Below are 22,989 nucleotides of genomic sequence, written 5' to 3'. Positions count from 1 at the left end.
CTTAAAATATGAAAAATCAAATTTAATACACGTACAAACGAAGGACAATTAAGTAACCCAACAGTGTATCCTACCTGTGAAGCCAGCATGTTTTAATCATGCTTCCACCGCTGGATCAATGTAACTTCTATATTAATTTAGTACAAATGTCATATATATTGTATTACTTCATTTGTAATTTTATTTTTCTTTTGTCTTATTTTTTCCTCATCATTTCTATTATGTTTTCTTCTTTTCTCATTGTTTTTTTTTTCTCTATATCTTTAGAGATTATGCACGTGATCAATGTGTATCTATCTATTCTTGATAATATTATTCATTCAAATTTTAAGTGGTGAATATTAGAATAAGTGAAATAATTTGTATAAAAAAAAAAGAATAAGTTTAATTGGTAACATTGACATAAATAATTCATTTGTGTAGACGAAGGAGGACTAAAATATGCAAACATTTTAATAAGAATAAAAAAAATTAAAATTTTATAAGGCGAAAATGTTCCCCCCCCCCCCCCCCCCCCCCCCCCGGCCCCCGGGTCCAGGGTCCTAGATATGCCACTGACGACAAGGATCGTAATTTGATAACGCGGTGTTTGATCATGTTGCTGCTAAACATGGTCAGATATGTGTAGCTAGATATAGATCATTTGCGAGTTGGGTCATGTTTCTTGGCCGAATTGGATCTTTACTTAGTCTTGAACACATCTATTAATCCAAAAAAATTTAAAATAAATTATCATCCGCTAACATATATAGCAGCGATGATAATATATTGGATTAGATTGAATAAATATATCAGATGGATGGATTTTTAGAATGATATAATGTGCTCTGAAAGAATAAAAAATACGAGATGAAAGATAACGTAAGTCCTTTTATTTGAAGTTTATGTGATCGGTGTTTTCATACTCTCATAATAAGGAAAATCTTGGAGGATCTAATATATTATAGAATTTTATTAAATGAAGTTCTGTAGTCAATTCTTTAAAAATACAAGTCATATTAATTAAGAATATAGATCTAAAATAATAAACATTATGGTGTCTACATCGAGCTTCTTTATAAATATTGTTTTGCATAAACTTTTAACGTGCAAAGTCTGATTCTGTCTAGTGACCAGCGAGTTCCGAGTTCCAATTAATCTAACTTTCCCAGCTAGGTATAGTGATTATAGTTCTGAACCAATTATATATTAAACTGAACATCAACATTCAATTTTTTTTGACTGATTAAATTGTTTGGTGTATTTCAGATTTGGATAAAAGAGGAAGTAGAATGATGAAATCAACAGGTGTTGCCTCTGATGGAATAGTTCATCAAGTACTCACCAAAGACAACTATGAAAGATGGAAAATTGTTATGCAAAACTATCTTCAGGGACAAGGTCTCTGGGACGTTTTCATCCAGAATGCTGACACTCGTACTGATCAGGCTTCCAAGAAGATGAAGGATGGGCAACAAGCTTTACACTTCTTTCAACTATCATCATGTAAACGAGATTTTCTTGAAACAGTCAAAAAATCAGGCTGGAATTGTAACACTCTATTTCTATTAAGCGGTAAAACGCGCGAATACATCAGAAATATTCTAGAAATAGATGCTACGTCTCCGAATAACCACAATTCATACATGCATAAGGATCATGTTATACCACATAGCAGCGGAACAATATATAATTCATAAACACTCCGGATCTCCAAACTAAATACAAATGTATCATCCAAATCTCAAATAACAGAATATCTCAACAACTCCAAAATACAAAGTCAAATAAACAACATGCAAAGACTATCCTAGATCAGAGCCCTAATCTAGACACTTGCATGAAAAAGAGGAACTCCACTCCTCGGCATCAACAAGCAACAACTAAGCATCCTGCACTCCATCTACCCGTCCATACGGAAAGGTAGGTGGTAAACCACTGAGGGTTAGCATTACATCATCATAATCCACTTAAAATTAACAAGAAACTTTGAGAATGAAAGATACATTTAAGAACGATGAATAACAAACTACACACGTATTCACAAGTATTCTTAACATTCACATCATTCAATATCAACATCTCAAATTCATATCCACAAGTGTATCATACACACATCACAAGATCAACCATCTTAATCAACAATTAACAAATTCAATCATCATTCGCAACTCAAATGTATTTCAGTTCACCAACAAGTATGCAATGACTCTAGACTCATCTAGATGCATGTGGTACCAATTCTCCTCAAGGTCGTCACCCATGATGCAACAAAAACATCATTATCAACGGCTATAGTCAACGGCAATATGGATATAACATCCGACACGACATATGATGCATGAACATATGACTCAATTCACTATGCATATGTTCACAACAATTCAACGGCTATAATCAACGGCTATAAGTCAACGGCTATAATCATCATCCAACTATATCATATAGTTCATATCTCCACATAGTTCCTTACATTCCAAATAAAAGAACAATCACAACATATGATCACAAACATCATATTCATCACTTAACAACCATTCATACATCATCTCATAATCATATCAATCTAATCATAGAGGGTTCATAAGCAATTGGCCCTCAATGATCATTTTCAATCAAGTTCGTCTCATAAATCACAATATTGAAAATAATTGAGCACCTAAGCCAAAACCAAGTAAACAAGCTCAATAGCCTATGCCTTGTATGCTCACAGTCCACATGTGTGTGCAGTAGAGGATACGTAAGCATTTCATCGGCCAAATCCGACGAATTCATAAAAATCACAAGGTTCGTCTCACTTTATCACTTTTCAAAAAAATTTCCATTTCCAATCAAAACAAGTCCAAACTTAATGGAACCATTCACAACCATTTTTAGAAGTCATATAAACATCATACATACTTAACCCTACTTCATTCTTTTGAGAAAACAAGTTTTCAGAAAAATCAGCGTTCTTGAACATTCCTTGAACAATCAACAAAAAGCTTGATTAAATCCAAGGAGTCAAGTTCAACTCAATTCTTTTGATGTTTCCATAGGTTTAGAAAGTCTAGAAAATAGTGAAAACATCGAAAGAATCAGTTTTGGAAGTCCGGAATTGGCCCCAAAGCACTTAAAATCTGTTTTTCTCAAAATCCCAATTCTCTCCCAAACCATTCCTCATTACCAAACAACAACCAAAAATAGGAAATCATTATACCATAACTCATCATAATCAACTTGTTTCATTCATTAAAATCATCGACACTACAATTCCACTTAATCTCATCAAAATTCACCAATTCATCAATTTTCCACAACTTTCAACAACAGCAACATATTCATCCCCAATTCACCATTTCAATGATACCCATTGCATCAATTCAACAACAACATATGTCAAGATAACAACAACAACATTTGAACATAAATTCATTGCACAATTCAACACTACAACTTCAATTCTCATCAAACTTGCTCAAGAACACAAAGCACCAACAACTATGCATTTAAACATGTTAATTCACATACTAACATGCAATCATCATATGAATCATGTTCTCAAACATAACAACAGCAATCATGCACAAATTTTATAACAATTAGATTCAATTCATCAATTTCACAAAAATGGGTAAGAAAGAAAAAGTTATGAATTATGGTTGAATTCTAACCCTCTTACCTCTAGCACCAAGATTCTCTAACCCAAGCCTCAATTTAGCTCCTAGATGATGAATCCCTCTTCTAGCTCTAGCCTTCCTCTTCAATCTCTTCAAACCCTTTCTTCTCTCTATCTCTATCTCTTCTCTCAAATGAAATGAAATGATAAAATGTTTGTAAAACCTAGTTTCACCAACAACTAGAGTTTTATATACTAGCTCTACTCAATTGGGCTTATCTCTTAAACCTTAATGGGCCTAACCCATTTCTATTCTAACACCCAAATGTCACTACTCACTTAATGGTAAATTATAACACTAACGGTCACTTAATGGTAATTAAAATAATTACTACACCCTCTCTAGTAACTCGGTAAAATAATACTCCTACTAAACATTAAAAATAATCCTCGTTCAAAATTACAAAATTACCCCTACTCTCAAAATGACCAAACTACCCCTAAGTCCAAAATGACTAAAATACCCTTCTAACACCGAATTCTACAAATCCCAACCGAAAATACACACAGATGCAAATAATCACATAAGAGCACATATAACAAACACAAATAAATAATTAAAATAAAAACTAGCGAAAATCGGGCTGTTACAACTCTCCCCCACTAAAAAGAATTTTCGCCCTCGAAAATTACCTGAAGGAAACAACTCCGGATACGAAACCTTCATCCTACTCTCCGATTCCCAAGTGGCACTCTCACCCGTCGGTCCAACCCAAATCACTTTAACCAAAACGATCTCCTTGCCACGCAAACGCTTCACTTCACGATCCTCAATCCTAACTGGCCAAGTCTCAACAGTCAAATTATCCCTTACTTCCAAATCATCCACTTGAATCACATGAGACGCATCATACACATACTTCCGCAACTGAGACACATGAAACACATCATGAAGATTCGACAAAGATGGTGGTAACGCAATCCGATACGCTATAACCCCAACCTTCTCAACAATCTCAAAAGGTCCAACGAAACGAGGAGTTAACTTCCGACACTTCAAAGCACGTCCAACACCGGTTACAGGATTCACCCTCAAAAACACATGATCACCAACCTGAAACTCAAGGTCTTTCCTCCTCTTATCATGATAACTCTTCTGCCTACTCTGAGACGCTTTCATCTTCTCTTGGATCATCTTAACCTTTTCCGTAGTCTCTTGCACAACATCCGGTCCTAACAAAGCACCCTCTCCCGACTCATACCAACACAAAGGAGTTCTACACCTCCGACCATACAAAGCCTCAAACGGTGCCATTCCAATACTAGAATGAAAACTGTTGTTGTAAGTAAACTCAATCAACGGTAAACATTCAACCCAACTGACACCTTGCTCCAAAACACAAGCCCTCAACAAATCTTCCAAACTCTTAATAGTCCTCTCCGTCTGACCATCAGTCTGGGGATGATAAGCGGAACTCAACCTCAACTTAGTCCCCAAAGCATCTTGCAAACTCTCCCAAAACTTAGAAGTAAACCTCGGATCCCGATCCGACACAATACTAGAAGGAATACCATGCAATCTAACAATCTGCTCAATGTAGATCTCAGCCAACTTCGCCACAGACATACCGGTCTTAATAGGAACAAAATGTGCCGACTTCGTCAACCGATCAACAATCACCCAAATTGAATCAAAACCATTAACAGTCTTCGGCAACGCTCCCACAAAGTCCATTGATATACTATCCCACTTCCACTCTGGCACAAACAACGGTTGCATCAAACCTGACGGTCTCTGATGTTCAATCTTGGACTTCTGACAAACCAAACAAGCATACACAAACTCTGCGATCTCCTTCTTCATTCCAGGCCACCAAAACAACCTCTTCAAATCTTGGTACATCTTAGTCGCTCCTGGATGAATACTCAAACTACTCCTGTGACCTTCTTCCAAAATCTGCCTCTTAAGCTCAAGAACACTTGGTACACAGACACGATCACGAAACATCAAAACACCGTTCTCATCCAACCTGAAGTCTCCACCCTTACCTTGATTAACCAACACCACTCGATCAACAAGTTCCAAATCTTCCTTCTGACCATTCTTGATCTCCTCCAGAATATTACTTGTCAGCTTCAACATTCCCAACCTCACACCATCCGGTGTCAACTCACTAACCAAACTCAAATCTCGAAACTGTTCAATCAACTCTAACTCTTTTACCATCAAAGCAGACATATGCAACGACTTCCTACTCAACGCATCAGCAACAACATTGGCCTTTCCAGGGTGATAACTCAGCTGAAAATCAAAATCCTTAAGATACTCCAACCACCTTCTCTGCCTCATATTCAACTCTTTCTGGTCAAACAAGTACTTCAAACTCTTATGGTCATTGAACACTTCAAACTTAGAACCATACAGATAATGCCTCCAAATCTTCAACACATACACCACGGCTGCTAATTCCAAATCGTGAGTCGGATAATTCTTCTCATGCACTTTCAACTGCCTCGAAGCATAAGCCACAACCTGACGATTCTGCATAAGCACACCACCAAGACCCATCTTAGAAGCATCACAATACACAACAAAAGATTCCTTCGGATTCGGCAAAATCAACACTGGAGCTGAAGTCAACCTCTTCTTCAACTCTTGGAAACTCTTCTCACACTTAGCATCCCAAACATACGCTTGCCCTTTCCGAGTCAACTGCGTCAATGGCAACGCCAACTTAGAGAATCCCTCAATGAACCTCCGATAATAACCTGCCAATCCAAGAAAGCTTCTAACTTCAAAAACAGACTTAGGTGATTCCCACTGCAACACTGCATCAACCTTCGACGGATCCACGACAATACCACCTTTAGAAATCACATGACCAAGGAAACTCACTTCCCGTAACCAAAACTCACACTTCGACAACTTAGCAAACAACTTATTCTCCTTCAAGACTCCCAACACAATCCTCAAATGCTCAGCATGCTCTTCTTCAGATTTCGAATACACCAAAATATCATCTATGAACACCACCACAAAACGGTCCAGAAAAGGATGAAATATTCTATTCATATACTCCATGAAGACACCTGGCGCATTAGACACTCCAAATGGCATCACAGAATACTCATAGTGTCCATACCTCGTTGTGAACGCAGTTTTGGATATATCTTCCGCCTTTACTCTAATCTGATGATATCCTGACCTCAAATCAATCTTACTGAACACTTCTGCACCAACCAACTGATCCATCAAATCATCAATCCTCGGAAGCGGATACCGATTCTTAATTGTCACCTTATTCAACTGTCGATAATCCACACACAACCTCATGCTACCATCCTTCTTCTTAACCAACAACACTGGAGCACCCCACGGAGAAACACTCGGCCTGATAAACTGCTTCTCGAGCAACTCTTCCAATTGCTTCTTCAATTCATCCAACTCTGATGCAGACATCCGATAAGGCGCAATCGAGATAGGACTCGTTCCAGGTACCAAATCAATTGCAAACTCAACTTCCCTCTCCGGCGGTAATTCGGTAATGTCGTCCAGAAAAACTTCTGGAAACTCTTGCACTACCGGCAAATCACCAACTCCTTTCTCACCACTCTCCTTCAAGGAAGCAAACATCATGAACACACTAGCTTCACCGTCCAAAGACTTCTTCACTTGCTCCGCGGTCAAGAACTTCCCACCTTCCTCAGCTACCGGCTTAGAAAACGCACACTCTTGGTCAAACAATTAATGTTAACACCAAAAGTCAACATCCAATCCATGCCAAAAATCACGTCCATATGCTTCAACGGAAGACACACAAGATCCAACTCAAAATCAACAGGAACCTTAACACAAACCACAACCAACTGAGCCTCGACAGCCAAAGATACCTTCCCTTGCCAGACTAACAGACCTAAAACAAACTGCTACTCCCCCACTACGCTCAAACCCACCTGAAAGAACGGAACAACACAACAAGTACCGACAGTACTCCCGTACATGTCGCATACAACAGGGAATTCAACAGGTTTTGGTCTGGACAAGACCGACCACGGCTCTGATACCAACTTGTAACACTCTATTTCTATTAAGCGGTAAAACGCGCGAATACATCAGAAATATTCTAGAAATAGATGCTACGTCTCCGAATAACCACAATTCATACATGCATAAGGATCATGTTATACCACATAGCAGCGGAACAATATATAATTCATAAACACTCCGGATCTCCAAACTAAATACAAATGTATCATCCAAATCTCAAATAACAGAATATCTCAACAACTCCAAAATACAAAGTCAAATAAACAACATGCAAAGACTATCCTAGATCAGAGCCCTAATCTAGACACTTGCATGAAAAAGAGGAACTCCACTCCTCGGCATCAACAAGCAACAACTAAGCATCCTGCACTCCATCTACCCGTCCATACGGAAAGGTAGGTGGTAAACCACTGAGGGTTAGCATTACATCATCATAATCCACTTAAAATTAACAAGAAACTTTGAGAATGAAAGATACATTTAAGAACGATGAATAACAAACTACACACGTATTCACAAGTATTCTTAACATTCACATCATTCAATATCAACATCTCAAATTCATATCCACAAGTGTATCATACACACATCACAAGATCAACCATCTTAATCAACAATTAACAAATTCAATCATCATTCGCAACTCAAATGTATTTCAGTTCACCAACAAGTATGCAATGACTCTAGACTCATCTAGATGCATGTGGTACCAATTCTCCTCAAGGTCGTCACCCATGATGCAACAAAAACATCATTATCAACGGCTATAGTCAACGGCAATATGGATATAACATCCGACACGACATATGATGCATGAACATATGACTCAATTCACTATGCATATGTTCACAACAATTCAACGGCTATAATCAACGGCTATAAGTCAACGGCTATAATCATCATCCAACTATATCATATAGTTCATATCTCCACATAGTTCCTTACATTCCAAATAAAAGAACAATCACAACATATGATCACAAACATCATATTCATCACTTAACAACCATTCATACATCATCTCATAATCATATCAATCTAATCATAGAGGGTTCATAAGCAATTGGCCCTCAATGATCATTTTCAATCAAGTTCGTCTCATAAATCACAATATTGAAAATAATTGAGCACCTAAGCCAAAACCAAGTAAACAAGCTCAATAGCCTATGCCTTGTATGCTCACAGTCCACATGTGTGTGCAGTAGAGGATACGTAAGCATTTCATCGGCCAAATCCGACGAATTCATAAAAATCACAAGGTTCGTCTCACTTTATCACTTTTCAAAAAAATTTCCATTTCCAATCAAAACAAGTCCAAACTTAATGGAACCATTCACAACCATTTTTAGAAGTCATATAAACATCATACATACTTAACCCTACTTCATTCTTTTGAGAAAACAAGTTTTCAGAAAAATCAGCGTTCTTGAACATTCCTTGAACAATCAACAAAAAGCTTGATTAAATCCAAGGAGTCAAGTTCAACTCAATTCTTTTGATGTTTCCATAGGTTTAGAAAGTCTAGAAAATAGTGAAAACATCGAAAGAATCAGTTTTGGAAGTCCGGAATTGGCCCCAAAGCACTTAAAATCTGTTTTTCTCAAAATCCCAATTCTCTCCCAAACCATTCCTCATTACCAAACAACAACCAAAAATAGGAAATCATTATACCATAACTCATCATAATCAACTTGTTTCATTCATTAAAATCATCGACACTACAATTCCACTTAATCTCATCAAAATTCACCAATTCATCAATTTTCCACAACTTTCAACAACAGCAACATATTCATCCCCAATTCACCATTTCAATGATACCCATTGCATCAATTCAACAACAACATATGTCAAGATAACAACAACAACATTTGAACATAAATTCATTGCACAATTCAACACTACAACTTCAATTCTCATCAAACTTGCTCAAGAACACAAAGCACCAACAACTATGCATTTAAACATGTTAATTCACATACTAACATGCAATCATCATATGAATCATGTTCTCAAACATAACAACAGCAATCATGCACAAATTTTATAACAATTAGATTCAATTCATCAATTTCACAAAAATGGGTAAGAAAGAAAAAGTTATGAATTATGGTTGAATTCTAACCCTCTTACCTCTAGCACCAAGATTCTCTAACCCAAGCCTCAATTTAGCTCCTAGATGATGAATCCCTCTTCTAGCTCTAGCCTTCCTCTTCAATCTCTTCAAACCCTTTCTTCTCTCTATCTCTATCTCTTCTCTCAAATGAAATGAAATGATAAAATGTTTGTAAAACCTAGTTTCACCAACAACTAGAGTTTTATATACTAGCTCTACTCAATTGGGCTTATCTCTTAAACCTTAATGGGCCTAACCCATTTCTATTCTAACACCCAAATGTCACTACTCACTTAATGGTAAATTATAACACTAACGGTCACTTAATGGTAATTAAAATAATTACTACACCCTCTCTAGTAACTCGGTAAAATAATACTCCTACTAAACATTAAAAATAATCCTCGTTCAAAATTACAAAATTACCCCTACTCTCAAAATGACCAAACTACCCCTAAGTCCAAAATGACTAAAATACCCTTCTAACACCGAATTCTACAAATCCCAACCGAAAATACACACAGATGCAAATAATCACATAAGAGCACATATAACAAACACAAATAAATAATTAAAATAAAAACTAGCGAAAATCGGGCTGTTACAGGAATAACTTCACCAACCAAAATGACCCACATTCAAGAGCTACCCCAGATTTGGAGCAAGGTTAGTATTTGTATACTCATATGTCATATCCATATTTTTTTAGAACAACTCCTCACTGTGATACTATTACTCGCTTTCTCTATTGTTTTATTAAGGCTTAATTAATGATTTGGTCGCTTTAGTTATTTTTTTGGTTACATTTTGATCCCATAAGTTATTAACGTTACCATTTGGTCCCTTAAGTTAGTACTGTTAGCCAAATAAATCCTCACCGTCAGTCTTTTGCCAAAACGTTAAATATGCACATGTGAACGGTGACTTGACAACTTGCAATGTGTATCCACCTTAAACATTGGCTTAACGGTTTTGACGGTGAGAATCTATTTGGTTGACGGAAGATGACTTAATGGGACCAAATTGTAACATTAATAACTTATGAGACTAAAATGTAACCAACAAATAACTTAAGGGACCACATCATTAATTAAGCCTTTTATTAATCATGGCAATATCTAAGTTTACTTGTAAATATTTTTGGTGGTGGCCGGGGTATGAGCCTCTGGCCTTACATATATTATGCATTGTCCATACCAACTAAGTTAAACTCACGAAGACTTTATTTGTATATATTTGATTGTGTGATAAGTTGTCCAAAAAAATGATTGTTCAAATAACATAATCTATTTTTTTTCAATAATGGTATATATCTAGACACACCCAATTTTTCTACAACCATTCAACAATTCATTTTCTCTATATCTCTCTTCATAGCACATCATGATTCTATCACATTCACTCTCTTTTATCTTTATCTCTTTCAAATATACATTTGCAGTGAACTAACTTTTTCATTACCTATTTTACCCTTCATTTAAACTATTTTATTTACTATTTTATCCTTTAATAATATTATTTTAAAATTTAATTAAAAAATTTAAAACCCATTAAAATAGGAAATATCCCACTACAATAAGAACAATATTTAAACAAATTATCCTATATTAATGTTATATTGTTGGTGGTATTAAAAAAGATAAGAATTTATATTATATTTATTAAATTACTGTTATTATTGAAAAAGATAAAGATGATTTTTTCGGTTTGTTACAATTTAAAAGTCACAAATATTTGTACTTTTTTTTTACAAGAAATATTTGTATTTATAATTTGAATCAAAATTAAAATTTCATATGAAATACCGTCCATAATTTACATGGGTCAGGGCAATAAAAAGAGCGGAAAGACGGACACGTGAGTGTTCGTTTTATCGTTAGTATATTACATAAATCAATTTAATATAAATAAATTTGATAGAAACTTAAACAAAACAACAAGGACGACTTACTTTTTTTAATCAAACGAAGGACTTTAACTTTTAACTAAGGACTTGCTTAAACAAGCTGCAACTTTTAAACTTACTTGAGTCATTGTGTCTGACTCAAATATTAATAGGACCAACAACTTGTTATATTTGTGTTTAATTAACTTTATATTGCACATCTGGTCCTCGTTGTTACATTTTAAGTGTTTAGCTGTAAGAATATTTTATGTGGAATTACAAATTCAAACATTAATGTATATGTTTATGTTTCCCTCTAAATATTTTTGATATTTCCCTCTATGAATATGTTAGGGCAAGGCCTTTTAGGCGTTATCCAGACTGTTTCAGAATTCGAAACTGATGCTTCATGGAAAATAAAGGATGTGAAAGCTTTGCATATCATTCAACTATCATGTGGACGAGAGATTGCTGATGAGATTAGTCATTTTAAAACAGCCAAAAGCGCCTGGAATCATTTAGGCTCATTATATGGCAAAGATTTAACAGCCGGTGCAGATCATGAACAAGGTACCATTAACTGATTTAAAAGTTTCATAAACTGATTTTTATGACAATGAATGTGCCTCATCAAACTCTTGAATGATAATGGCAGATGTGGATGATAGCCACTCTCCAAAGAATAAAGAATTGTTCTGGAAGGTGATGAGAGGTACGCCTATTGGAAATATCGGTATGGACTCGAATGTATATATGACATCGGCTTCCAGGTCTTCGCTACTTCACGCAGCAGTGATTGCTGGAAATGTGGAAAATGTGGAATTGTTGGTGAAAGTAGGGAAAGACACGTTAATATGCATGCAAGACGAACACGGTGACACAGCTCTTGCGCTTGTTGCACGTTATACTGGAAATACCGAAATAGCAAAGTGCATGGTAGAGGAAATAAAGGGACTCCCAGAAACGTTGCTAGAAAAGGAGAACAATGACAATGTAATCCCTATTCTTCTAGCTGCTGCTAATGGACACAAAGAATTGACTTCCTATCTTTACTCCAAAACCCCCACCAAATCCAAAGTGTTTGACAAATCCAATTCACAGAATCGAGTTTTGCTTCTTTCACTATGTATCACTGCTGAAATATTTGGTAAGTAAATTTATAGTTTTTGTATGTTGTTAATTTATTTTTGGTATTTTGATGTAATACTTGTTTTATTCAAATGTGTGGTTTGATTTGATCCATGATCAGATGTGGCTTTGAGATTACTCAGGCGTTTCAAAGATTTGCCCGAGCAATCATTATCAATATATAACTTCTCCGTCCCTACGTTGTTGAGGGAATCATTATCACTACCTAGCAAAATATCAGAATCAGATCCTCTCCAGCAATCCTTACCTGATAAATTCTCGGCCTTAGTTGCATTGGCAAAAATGCCTACATCTTTTCCAAGTGGCACCCGATTGGGATTTCTAGGCCAAATTATTTATGAAAGTAAGTTTTCACACTATTCTTTCTTTATTGGTAATAGTGATAACCAGGCAACATTCCAATACCCTGAAATACATATTGTAAAAGAAAAATAGTTTAAATCAAGTTAGATGGTTAATACATATAACGGCAACAACAAACCCAATAGATACTATTCAGATTAAACTCAAGATAATATGTCATGTAATTGATTTTGATTGTGTTGATAAACTTATCTCTTTGAGTTAAAACATGTGGGTTCAATGTGGCTGCAATAGAAAAATACATAAAACCTAAGTTAGTAATATGATAATAACGAATTGATGATGGAGATTATGAAAGATGATAGAATAATAAGATACATGTCAAATATTGTAAAGCATGAGCGTCCTCAACACTGAGATTTTCCATGAGCATGTGAGATTGAGGTTCAACTGGTATGCAATGGCGTCGCATAAAAATAATGAGCATCAATTAATATAATAAGAAGCGGGTTGTGAGTTTTTACGGTTTTGGTGATGTGGTGCAATTACTGAGATTATGGGTGGGAATTAGGCTTAAGAGGGGATTAGGGTTGAGCATAATTTAAGAGACATTTATAATAATAGAATAGATACATAAATATAATATGATACAATGGTTATGGTAATTTGTACATTTATCGCGTATTAATAAGTTATTTAAAAAGGATATGGAACAAGTATAAGAAAAAGGTAACCGAGTGATTCAACTCAAGTGATTAATGAACTTCATCAAATGATGAATCGTTCCGGAGAACAAGTTGGATTTTTGGATGAAACAATTAAAATCTCACAACCAAACTACAGATTACTAGGGGGACTCTTTTTCCTGAGATCTAAAGGATTAACAAAAATAAAAAAAAAAGATAAGTAAAGGGATATGTTAGTATATCCATGACGATGATCATTTAAAATTTACCAGTTCTTTATCAACATTAGTGATTAACTTTACATTATTCCTTCCGGTTCTTTTTATAAAAGATAAATGTGTCAACAAAAGTTGATGTATTTAGTTTATAATATTGACTAAATACATCAATTTTCGTTGATCCATTTTTCTCTTATAAAAAAGTACCGAAAGGAGAGTATGTAGATATTTATCCATATAATGATAGTTAAATATTAGATCATAAAAGAAAGAAAGAAACAATGTAATAAAATATTTGAATAGAGGAGGATTGCTATATGCTGCGAAGGAAATGATGCACGACCTGGATACGACAAAACGTGGGCAATGCTTTCACACTTTTAAAATAAATAAAGTAAAACACCACTTAAAGCAAAACTAAAGGGCTGGTGTGCATTCGTCGTTATTCGTCAACTCCTCTCTCGCACCATTTATCTTTCTCCATTTGAATAAACCTCTTTTAAAAAGAAAATATTTGAACATAATTTGCATTGCAGATTTGAGCGTGGAAAGGAGTTTCAACATTGAGTATGATATTGCCGAAATTGGGAACTTCGTCCGAAAGGTAACATGTGTTGCTGATGCTGCTAATGAAAGACCACAAAAGATTTCTTCCGCAGTCCAATGTGGCATAGGCAAAAAGGTTTTGAATTTCGTTGTTCGAATAATGCTTTCCGGTACGCTATGTTTTTTCTCTTTAACTATTTCAGTCTTCGAACATCACATATTAATAATCAAGACCTATGCCTTTTATCCGGTACTTTTATGACACAAGTTAGCGAAACCTGTTTTTTATTACCTACATGAATATATATAAATGGCTCAAAGCTTTCATTTAGGTTGGCGCTTCTGCAAACTGCTGGTATCAATATTTCTCTTTTGGCCAGTAAAGCTTTTGGGTATGTCGTGTACTGTCTCAGTTTGCAATATCATGCTTTAATCATTTTTTATTTCTTCTCTGATATTTTTTCTTTTTATTATTTTTTTTTTAAGGATTTCTTTTTACTATTTCTACACTGATTTTGTTGATTTGTTCAGGTCAACTACTTTGTAAGATATTCCGTGGAGTTGCATATTTGTTGGTTCAAGTTTTCCATTACCTAGATAGTAATGGTACGTAAATTCAAATGCAAAAGTTTGATTCATTCCAATAATCATCCAGTAAAAAAAACTCATTAATTATTCCCTCACATTTCAAATATGTGATGAATTAGGGGAGCGGTTAAAAAGTACGACTGATTTTTATACGAAAATTCACGAAGTGCAAATTGATATAAAAAAAAAATGTGTAATTTCCCCTCGTTTCTTTGAAAAAAGAACTAGATTAAACTAAAAAATAAAAAATATAACAAACTTGACATAAAAGCTTTCTCATGCCACTAAGAGTGAAGTCGGCAAAATTTGGAACAAGGGAGTTTAAAATCAATTTCATTATCTTTTGCAAGCTGCTTTGAAAAATCAATTCAAAAAACGTGTTAGCATGGAAGATGCCGACTCATAAATCACATCATGACGAATTTAAAGTTATCTTTTACTCTCAAATTAAAAAGTTGTTTAAATAATTGAAAAAAATTACTTTGATTCATGAAATTTTGTATATACGATCAAATATTGGTTTCACTAATTAGAAAACTTCAATGTTCCAACCTGCAAAACTGTCTGCAACTCATGCGGAAACCTATATCAGTAGGAAAACATGTAACATCAGCTATCACACGAGTCAATTCGCTTTGCACCAATACTAATAACAATTGATATACTAATTTGCAATAGACACGAATACAATTATACACTATAAACCATACACCAGTCAACAAATCGATCGAACCGCAAAATATTGAACCATATTTAAAACATAATCCCTCCTACAATATAATTACTAATATAGTTGGAACGTCAACAGATCATAGTGATGTCTTAGCATTTAAAATATTGGTTAAAAAAATCATTATGATTGATAGTTAAGAAAATTTTTTGATATTGATGTTGCATGTAAAGCTTTCCTTATATGCTTAATTCGAATTGATTTTTTTTAACAACTCCAAGACTGATTAGGTCCCTTCAATTATGTCAGGAATCAGGAAGATATATGATCAGAAATACACACATTATGAAGTTATAGGAATATTGAGTTACTTCTGCCGAAGTGTTGGAAAATTTAATAGTTCAAAGCTCAAAGAGGCTTCCGCGTATGAAGCAATGTTGCATGCATCCCAACACGGAATAATCGAGTTCATAAATGCCATGAGGGATGCTAATCCTAATTTTCTTTCAGCCGTTGATAGCTGCCATAGAGGCATATTTTCGTATGCAATCTTGCATCGCAAACAAAATGTGTTTCAACTCATACATTCTGTCAATGGACGGAAGGAGATACTTAGACATCGTATAGACTCGTTTGGCAATAATTTGTTGCACCTGGCAGCACATTTAGGTCCTTCATCTGATCGTCATAGCAGATCCGGTGCTGCTCTGCAAATGCAAAGAGAGATTCAATGGTTTAAGGTCACCCATCTAAATTAATTGTCTTAAATATACAATTGCTTGAAGATACATATTCCATATTTTAATTCAATATTAGAAGTGCAAAATAATCAACGTATACTAGCTTTGTTGGCCATTTTACAAAACATGGTATAGGAAAATCCTTTTAGATTACATGTTATAAATACATCTTAAGCATTTCCTAATAAATGTTGTTGAAACACCATATGTTCAGTACTCTAAAATTACACTCCAACAGTATTAGGTACGAAACACCCCTTCTGTTACGAAATATAAGTAAAAATGAGTTAGTTTTTTTGGACCAAATACATCAAACTTTCGTTAACCAACTTTTGCTTATATTTCGTTACAGATGTTGTTACAAAGCCTCCAAATGAACCAAGATTCATGTGTTTCAACATTGTGATTTTAAAGAAGCTTCAAAACCACATAATTCCACCAATCTATTTAATTTACAGTATATGCATGTCTCTTGCTTCTTTATAAGTTGTTTATGATACCACTGCAGGCGGTTGAGAAAGTTTTACATCCCAAGTTTAAGGAAGCCGAAAATGATGATGGTAAGAAGCCTTATGAGATATTCATTGAAAGCCATGAGGAGCTAGTGAAAGATGGAGAGAAATGGGCAAAAGACACAGCAACATCTTATACAATTGTAGGTACTCTCATCACCACCATCATGTTTGCTGCAGCCTTTACAGTGCCAGGTGGAAACGACGACAAAACTGGTTTGCCCATCTTCTTACATGACAACATATTCACTGCATTTCTCATGGCAGACGCAGTATCTCTCTTCGCATCTGCGACTTCCGTCTTGATTTTCATTGGTATACTCACATCGCGTTATGCTGAGACAGACTTTCTCAAGAGCTTACCTTGGAAGTTATTGTTTGGTCTTTTGCTCCTTTTTCTCTCTGTTTGTTCTATGATAGTTGCATTTAGCGCTGCCATTATCGACATGATCTTAAAGGGATATGAAACCCATAAGTGGTTCATTGTAGTACCAATCATGGCACTTGGGAGTATTCCGATTATCGTTCTTGTAATATCACAGGTGAGCTTCATGTATGAAATCTTCCGCTCAACATGGAAAAATCCCATCCGTTCAATAAACAAATGACGACAGTAATATGTATGCTTCTGATAGAAACTGATATCAAAATATATAAATTAATAGTAAGATTACAATAGAATCCCAAGAAATTCGAGAGTCTTGGTTCTCTCCCCTCCAAGAATTAGAGAGCTTGGTCTCTCCCTTCCAAATAACCCTTTTCTACTTTTCAGAATAATCCACAACAGCCTGTGGTTACCCTTTTATTCACACACAATACATAACTATCTTAATAACTACTTGTTACATAATAACTTACACAATAACCGCCATAACTGCTATTATAAAATATAATATTTATTTATTTAATAATAATGAATAGTCTAACAATACTCCCCCCCTAAAGTTTCACCTTGTCCTCAAGGTGAACATGAAGTGCCCCCCAGGGTCCCATTGCAGCCTAATTGAAGCATCAATTTGTTGTGGAAGTGGGACAATTTCATCATTATTAGAGCAATAGATTGTACGTCCATGCTTCATCTTCACCATTGTGATAATGGTAAGTGCACTTTCTGCATAAGATAATCCTCTAAATCCCTTTTCTCTAAAAGATCCAGAAATTTTTGTGCTACTGGTCTCATCCATAATACATGCAGCCCTATTGGTGGATGATACACGACTTTTATTTCCAGATTCCCAAGTGACAGTACTGGAATTATTACAGGTTCTAATGGGTTTTCCGATAGAACTTAGTCCAACACTTCCCTTGTTCGCTGCAATGTTCTTTCCATCAATCCTTTGTGCATAATCCATCATTTCAGATAATCCTTCCAGTGGATGAAGTTTTAATTCAGCCCTTATGCCTTCTTTAAGACCATTCAAAAAAATTACCTTCAAATAGGCCGGTTCAGTATATTTCAGAGGGCTTCCATATAATTCAAACTGCTCTATGTATTCTTTCACCGTTCCTGTCTGTTTGAGATTGAGCAGTAATTCAAAGGGACTATGCAGCATCGACGGTTGAAACCTTTGTATGACTGCAGATTTGAAGTCATCCCATGTTGGATTTTGTGCACAAAACTTCCACCATTTATACCATGTCAAAGCCTTCCCTTCCATGGCTACCATAACTGCCTGTAACTTCTCTGTATCATTCATTTCTTTCGATTGAAAATGGCGCTCAACTTGGTTGGTCCACCCGAATACGTCTTCACCATTAAAAACTGTAACTTCCGTGTTTCTCGAGTGTTTTTCTCTAGTTCGAACACCATAGTACTGTTGCGGACTATCCCCATCCAACGTTGAATCATCATCCATGTGTGAATCATGTTGTGCAGATCGTTCCACTATTGCACGCATAGTTTCCATTAAATCATTCATTTGTCTGCGCATTTCAATGCCTTCAATCCGTTCTTCTTCCATGGTTTGTCTCATTTCTAACAGACTTTCAAACCCACGTTCCAGTGCAACAATGCGTGATTCCATTGTTCCTCGGGAAACCGCCATTAACTTCCCCTACAGTGAATTTCTTGCCCTGGATCGGAACTGCTCTGATACCAGTTGATAGAAACTGATATCAAAATATATAAATTAATAGTAAGATTACAATAGAATCCCAAGAAATTCGAGAGTCTTGGTTCTCTCCCCTCCAAGAATTAGAGAGCTTGGTCTCTCCCTTCCAAATAACCAGGCTCTGATACCAGTTGATAGAAACTGATATCAAAATATATAAATTAATAGTAAGATTACAATAGAATCCCAAGAAATTCGAGAGTCTTGGTTCTCTCCCCTCCAAGAATTAGAGAGCTTGGTCTCTCCCTTCCAAATAACCCTTTTCTACTTTTCAGAATAATCCACAACAGCCTGTGGTTACCCTTTTATTCACACACAATACATAACTATCTTAATAACTACTTGTTACATAATAACTTACACAATAACCGCCATAACTGCTATTATAAAATATAATATTTATTTATTTAATAATAATGAATAGTTTAACAGCTTCAAACGATTCATACTTGCCTCAATAAAAGGTATATATTACTTATGAGAAAGATAGAGATTTTATCAAATAATCTTGTACTTATCATTGTTAATGCACCTATTTCCTTCCATTGTTTCATGCATCTGTAATTTTTCACTAAAAGAATGAATAATCTTGTACTTCTCATTGCAAAAGCCCTTGTTTTTTTTTTCTTTAGCAAAAAAATATTGCATACTATGCTGGTTTAACACCCCAACCAAAGTCCAAGAGATATGGGGGAATATGTGGCATCCATTTCAGCAAATTAGAAAAGTCACATTTGATACGAGTCTCTCTTTGGATAAAAGTATCTTCATATTTTGCAACTATAAATAGTAGTAAACCACATCGTACAAAGTATAATGATTTAAGATTTCCTTTTAACCAAATAGAATTTGATCATAACTTGCAAATATTCTGAATCTTGAAACTTCCTGCTCTCTTGTTCTTGATTCAAGGTGTAAATTTCCAAATGTAAAATAGAGCAAAATCAAGCAAAACACGTGTCAAAACAAAGAGAAAATATTTAAATAAATTGGAAATGTATTTTAAACTCATATAGTTTAGGAAAAATGTTACCGATTTCCATGTGCAAGGAGGACTTCATGGACCCAACTTGGAGTACCACATCGGAAGTCATGAACTCGGTGTGAGGATTTATATAGAATTGGAAAATACTCTTGTTTTAGCCATGCAGAGTTAGGTTCAATCTGTATCAATTAGATTAAGAGCAGGTTCGATCCTTGGGCGTTACAACTGATCTGGAGGAATGAACCCAATAAATAAAGGGGAAGAATGAAATCATCAGGATGCCAGTTGTTTAGGGCATTGATTTGTCACTGATTCCCAGATGTGCAAGTAGGACTCCATGAACCCAAATTGGAGTACCACTCCGAAAGTCATGAATCTGACATGAGGATATATATGGGATTGGACAATCCTCTCCCTTGAGCTATGGTTTTAAGGTGGTGTTAGGATCAACCCGTACCAGAAATGTGTGTCGAAGGATGAGATGGCTCAATTAAAAAAATCTAGTACAAACTCCAATAATAGCTAGAAGCATGCCTTAAAAAAAGAAGAAACAAGAAGCTTATGATTAGAAGAGCCAGTTTGTTGCTCTTAAAAAAATCTAGTACAAACTCCAATAAAATTACAATTATGATACTCTTATGTTGTAATTTTTAGCTATTTTGTAATTTGGCATGCGGGTAAGACTTGACATATTTAATATAGTTGAAGTTTTATTTTATTGTTTCATAAATTCATCAACTTAATCTTTAATTAAATTGATTTTATCAATAAGATTTTAATTAATTAAGCATCAGGATTGTGCCATGAATGTATTGGGTATCGCTAAAGTGTGTAGTGACGGAAAAGAGCCATAAGTACTTTTTAAATTTTTTGTTCTGAATAAACTATATACCATCGGCCAATATCCGTAGGTAAAACCAAATTGCTTTGTTTGACGGGAGAAATTCCTTCACTATAAGATGTAGAGGTATATGCAAACTTTTGACCGCGAAAAAAGCTACTGTAGGCATAGGTGTTTGGTGCCATACCTATGGTAAAATGACATTTACTACGTTTTTTGCTGTCACTAAACATTCAGTTTCTTTCTTGTAGTGACTAGTGAGTGAACTACGTTTTTTGCTGTCACTAAACATTCAGTTTCTTTCTTGTAGTGACTAGTGAGTGAAAATTTGTTCTGGTCCGTCTCTGCCTATCGGTGGTTAACCTTCTACTAGCTTTGTCTAATCTAATATTGTTTCATCTCCTTATATCTTCTGCCATGCCAATTTGTTCTGGTCCGTCTCTGCCTATCGGTGGTTAACCTTCTACTAGCTTTGTCTAATCTAATATTGTTTCATCTCCTTATATCTTCTGCCATGCCAATTAATTCTGCCATGCCAATTAATCTATAATGTCTTCTTCAATTAATTTTTTTTTTTTTGGTGGTGTCCGGGATTCGAACCCCGGACTATGCATATATTATGCATTGTCCTTACCAACTGAGCTAAGCTCACGGGATTTCTTCAATTATTATTATATATATAACATTTGTTTTGGTTATAATTTTAAACAATAAAAATTGGTGGTTTTTTTTTTTTTGAGCAGATAAATCTGTTAAAAATTGGTGGTTACATTATGTGATAATTATTTCCCCTATCACATGTTATGCAAATAAATGTGTTAAAATCACACTTTCCATGACAGTAACGAACCATTTGAATGACTGGTCCATCGTAATTTCCTTGTATCTGAATTATTCAGTAAATATTTGTCCTGATAGAAAAAATTAGTAGTGCATAAAACACAGAATGACGGAAGATTGGTAGCAATTATGAACAATTAATCAATTATAAGGTACCATTTTAATCTTTATTAGTTCACAATAGTATTTCATCTAGCTATTGAGTGAAAGTTTATTTTGTTTTAGCATATATATAGTTACATACATGATAAAGTTCTGAGGATACTCTCCAATTAAAAACTTAGCCGTGATGAGAAAAGCAATTACTCTTTGTTATGACATATAAAGGCTCGTTTTGTTATGAGAATTTTTTACTACAAAATTAATCTTACAACTTTTCAGGACAAGGCCAACCATAAGTTTCTCCTTTTGGCTTTCCAACATATTGTGCAGATTCAAAAAAATTAATCCATTTCTCATACAGAAGTTGCCAATGATAATCGCAAGCCTTTACCAATTACTCTATCAAGATTTTGATTCTCTTTTGTTTTCTTATAGTGAAAAAATCTCTTCCGAAGAGTTTCGTCAATTTATAAGTATGTCTGATCTTTAAAATGAGGGAAGAAATAATTTATTTCTGCTATATAAGTATGTATCTTCTAAAATCATGTGTCTTTTATCTCTACGATCATGCTAAGCATTGTTCATATACAAAGTTGTGGAGAAAAACCGGATAAGCAAAACAATCAAATTTAGGAAGATTTTGAACAAATGTTTCATCAATCGAAATCCCACTTTTTGTACTAGATGACGCAGTTTTGTGTATTTTTTATTTTTTTTTTAAATTCTAACGCCCACAAAATATAATTAATGTAATTTGTATTGGCCATTTTTTTTTTTTGACAAGTTGTAGTGGCCATTTGTTCGATCATACACTCATTCAATATCTTTTTTTCCCACTTCCTATAGGATCATATCATTCTCTTTATTATTTTTTTTCTCACGAGATGTAAATTGAATTTTAGATCTCTATCTAATATTTTCTATTTGTTTATGTACAAAGTCTCTCTATCTAATATTTTTCATTGTTTATGTACAAAGTTTCTTGTGTCAGACTTGTAACTTTATTGTGATGTTAGTTTAACTTATATTTATAAACGGCCATTGACTCTGTATTTTAACCATTTATTTAATG

The 22,989-nt window shown here is 34.8% G+C and overlaps 1 protein-coding gene and 2 long non-coding RNA genes across 3 annotated transcripts; 1 reads left to right on the top strand and 2 right to left on the bottom strand.

Moving 5' to 3' along the window:
* The first annotated feature begins 1,225 nt into the window (after positions 1–1,225).
* On the top strand, positions 1,226–17,729 carry LOC146920655 (uncharacterized). Its single transcript, XM_085714094.1, has 10 exons — positions 1,226–1,529; positions 10,353–10,407; positions 11,981–12,196; positions 12,282–12,773; positions 12,876–13,118; positions 14,519–14,698; positions 14,861–14,920; positions 15,060–15,134; positions 16,096–16,526; positions 17,035–17,729. Exons 1-10 carry the CDS (start codon positions 1,272–1,274, stop codon positions 17,644–17,646), a joined length of 2,622 nt encoding a protein of 873 aa, XP_085570220.1. The 5' UTR covers positions 1,226–1,271; the 3' UTR covers positions 17,647–17,729.
* LOC146920657 (uncharacterized) lies at positions 1,692–4,506 on the bottom strand. Its single transcript, XR_015011868.1, has 2 exons — positions 3,641–4,506; positions 1,692–1,882 (listed from the first exon to the last, which is right to left on the bottom strand). It is a non-coding gene; the product is annotated as an uncharacterized LOC146920657 (long non-coding RNA).
* On the bottom strand, positions 7,810–10,220 carry LOC146920656 (uncharacterized). The gene is made up of 2 exons (XR_015011867.1): positions 9,759–10,220; positions 7,810–8,000 (listed from the first exon to the last, which is right to left on the bottom strand). It is a non-coding gene; the product is annotated as an uncharacterized LOC146920656 (long non-coding RNA).
* Positions 17,730–22,989: the final 5,260 nt, after the last annotated feature.

Source organism: Medicago sativa, chromosome 5, assembly GCF_051527215.1.
Source record: "Medicago sativa cultivar Bolivia chromosome 5, Bolivia_mono, whole genome shotgun sequence".
NCBI lineage: Eukaryota > Viridiplantae > Streptophyta > Magnoliopsida > Fabales > Fabaceae > Medicago > Medicago sativa.
This window is presented reverse-complemented; position numbering and strand designations above follow the sequence as displayed.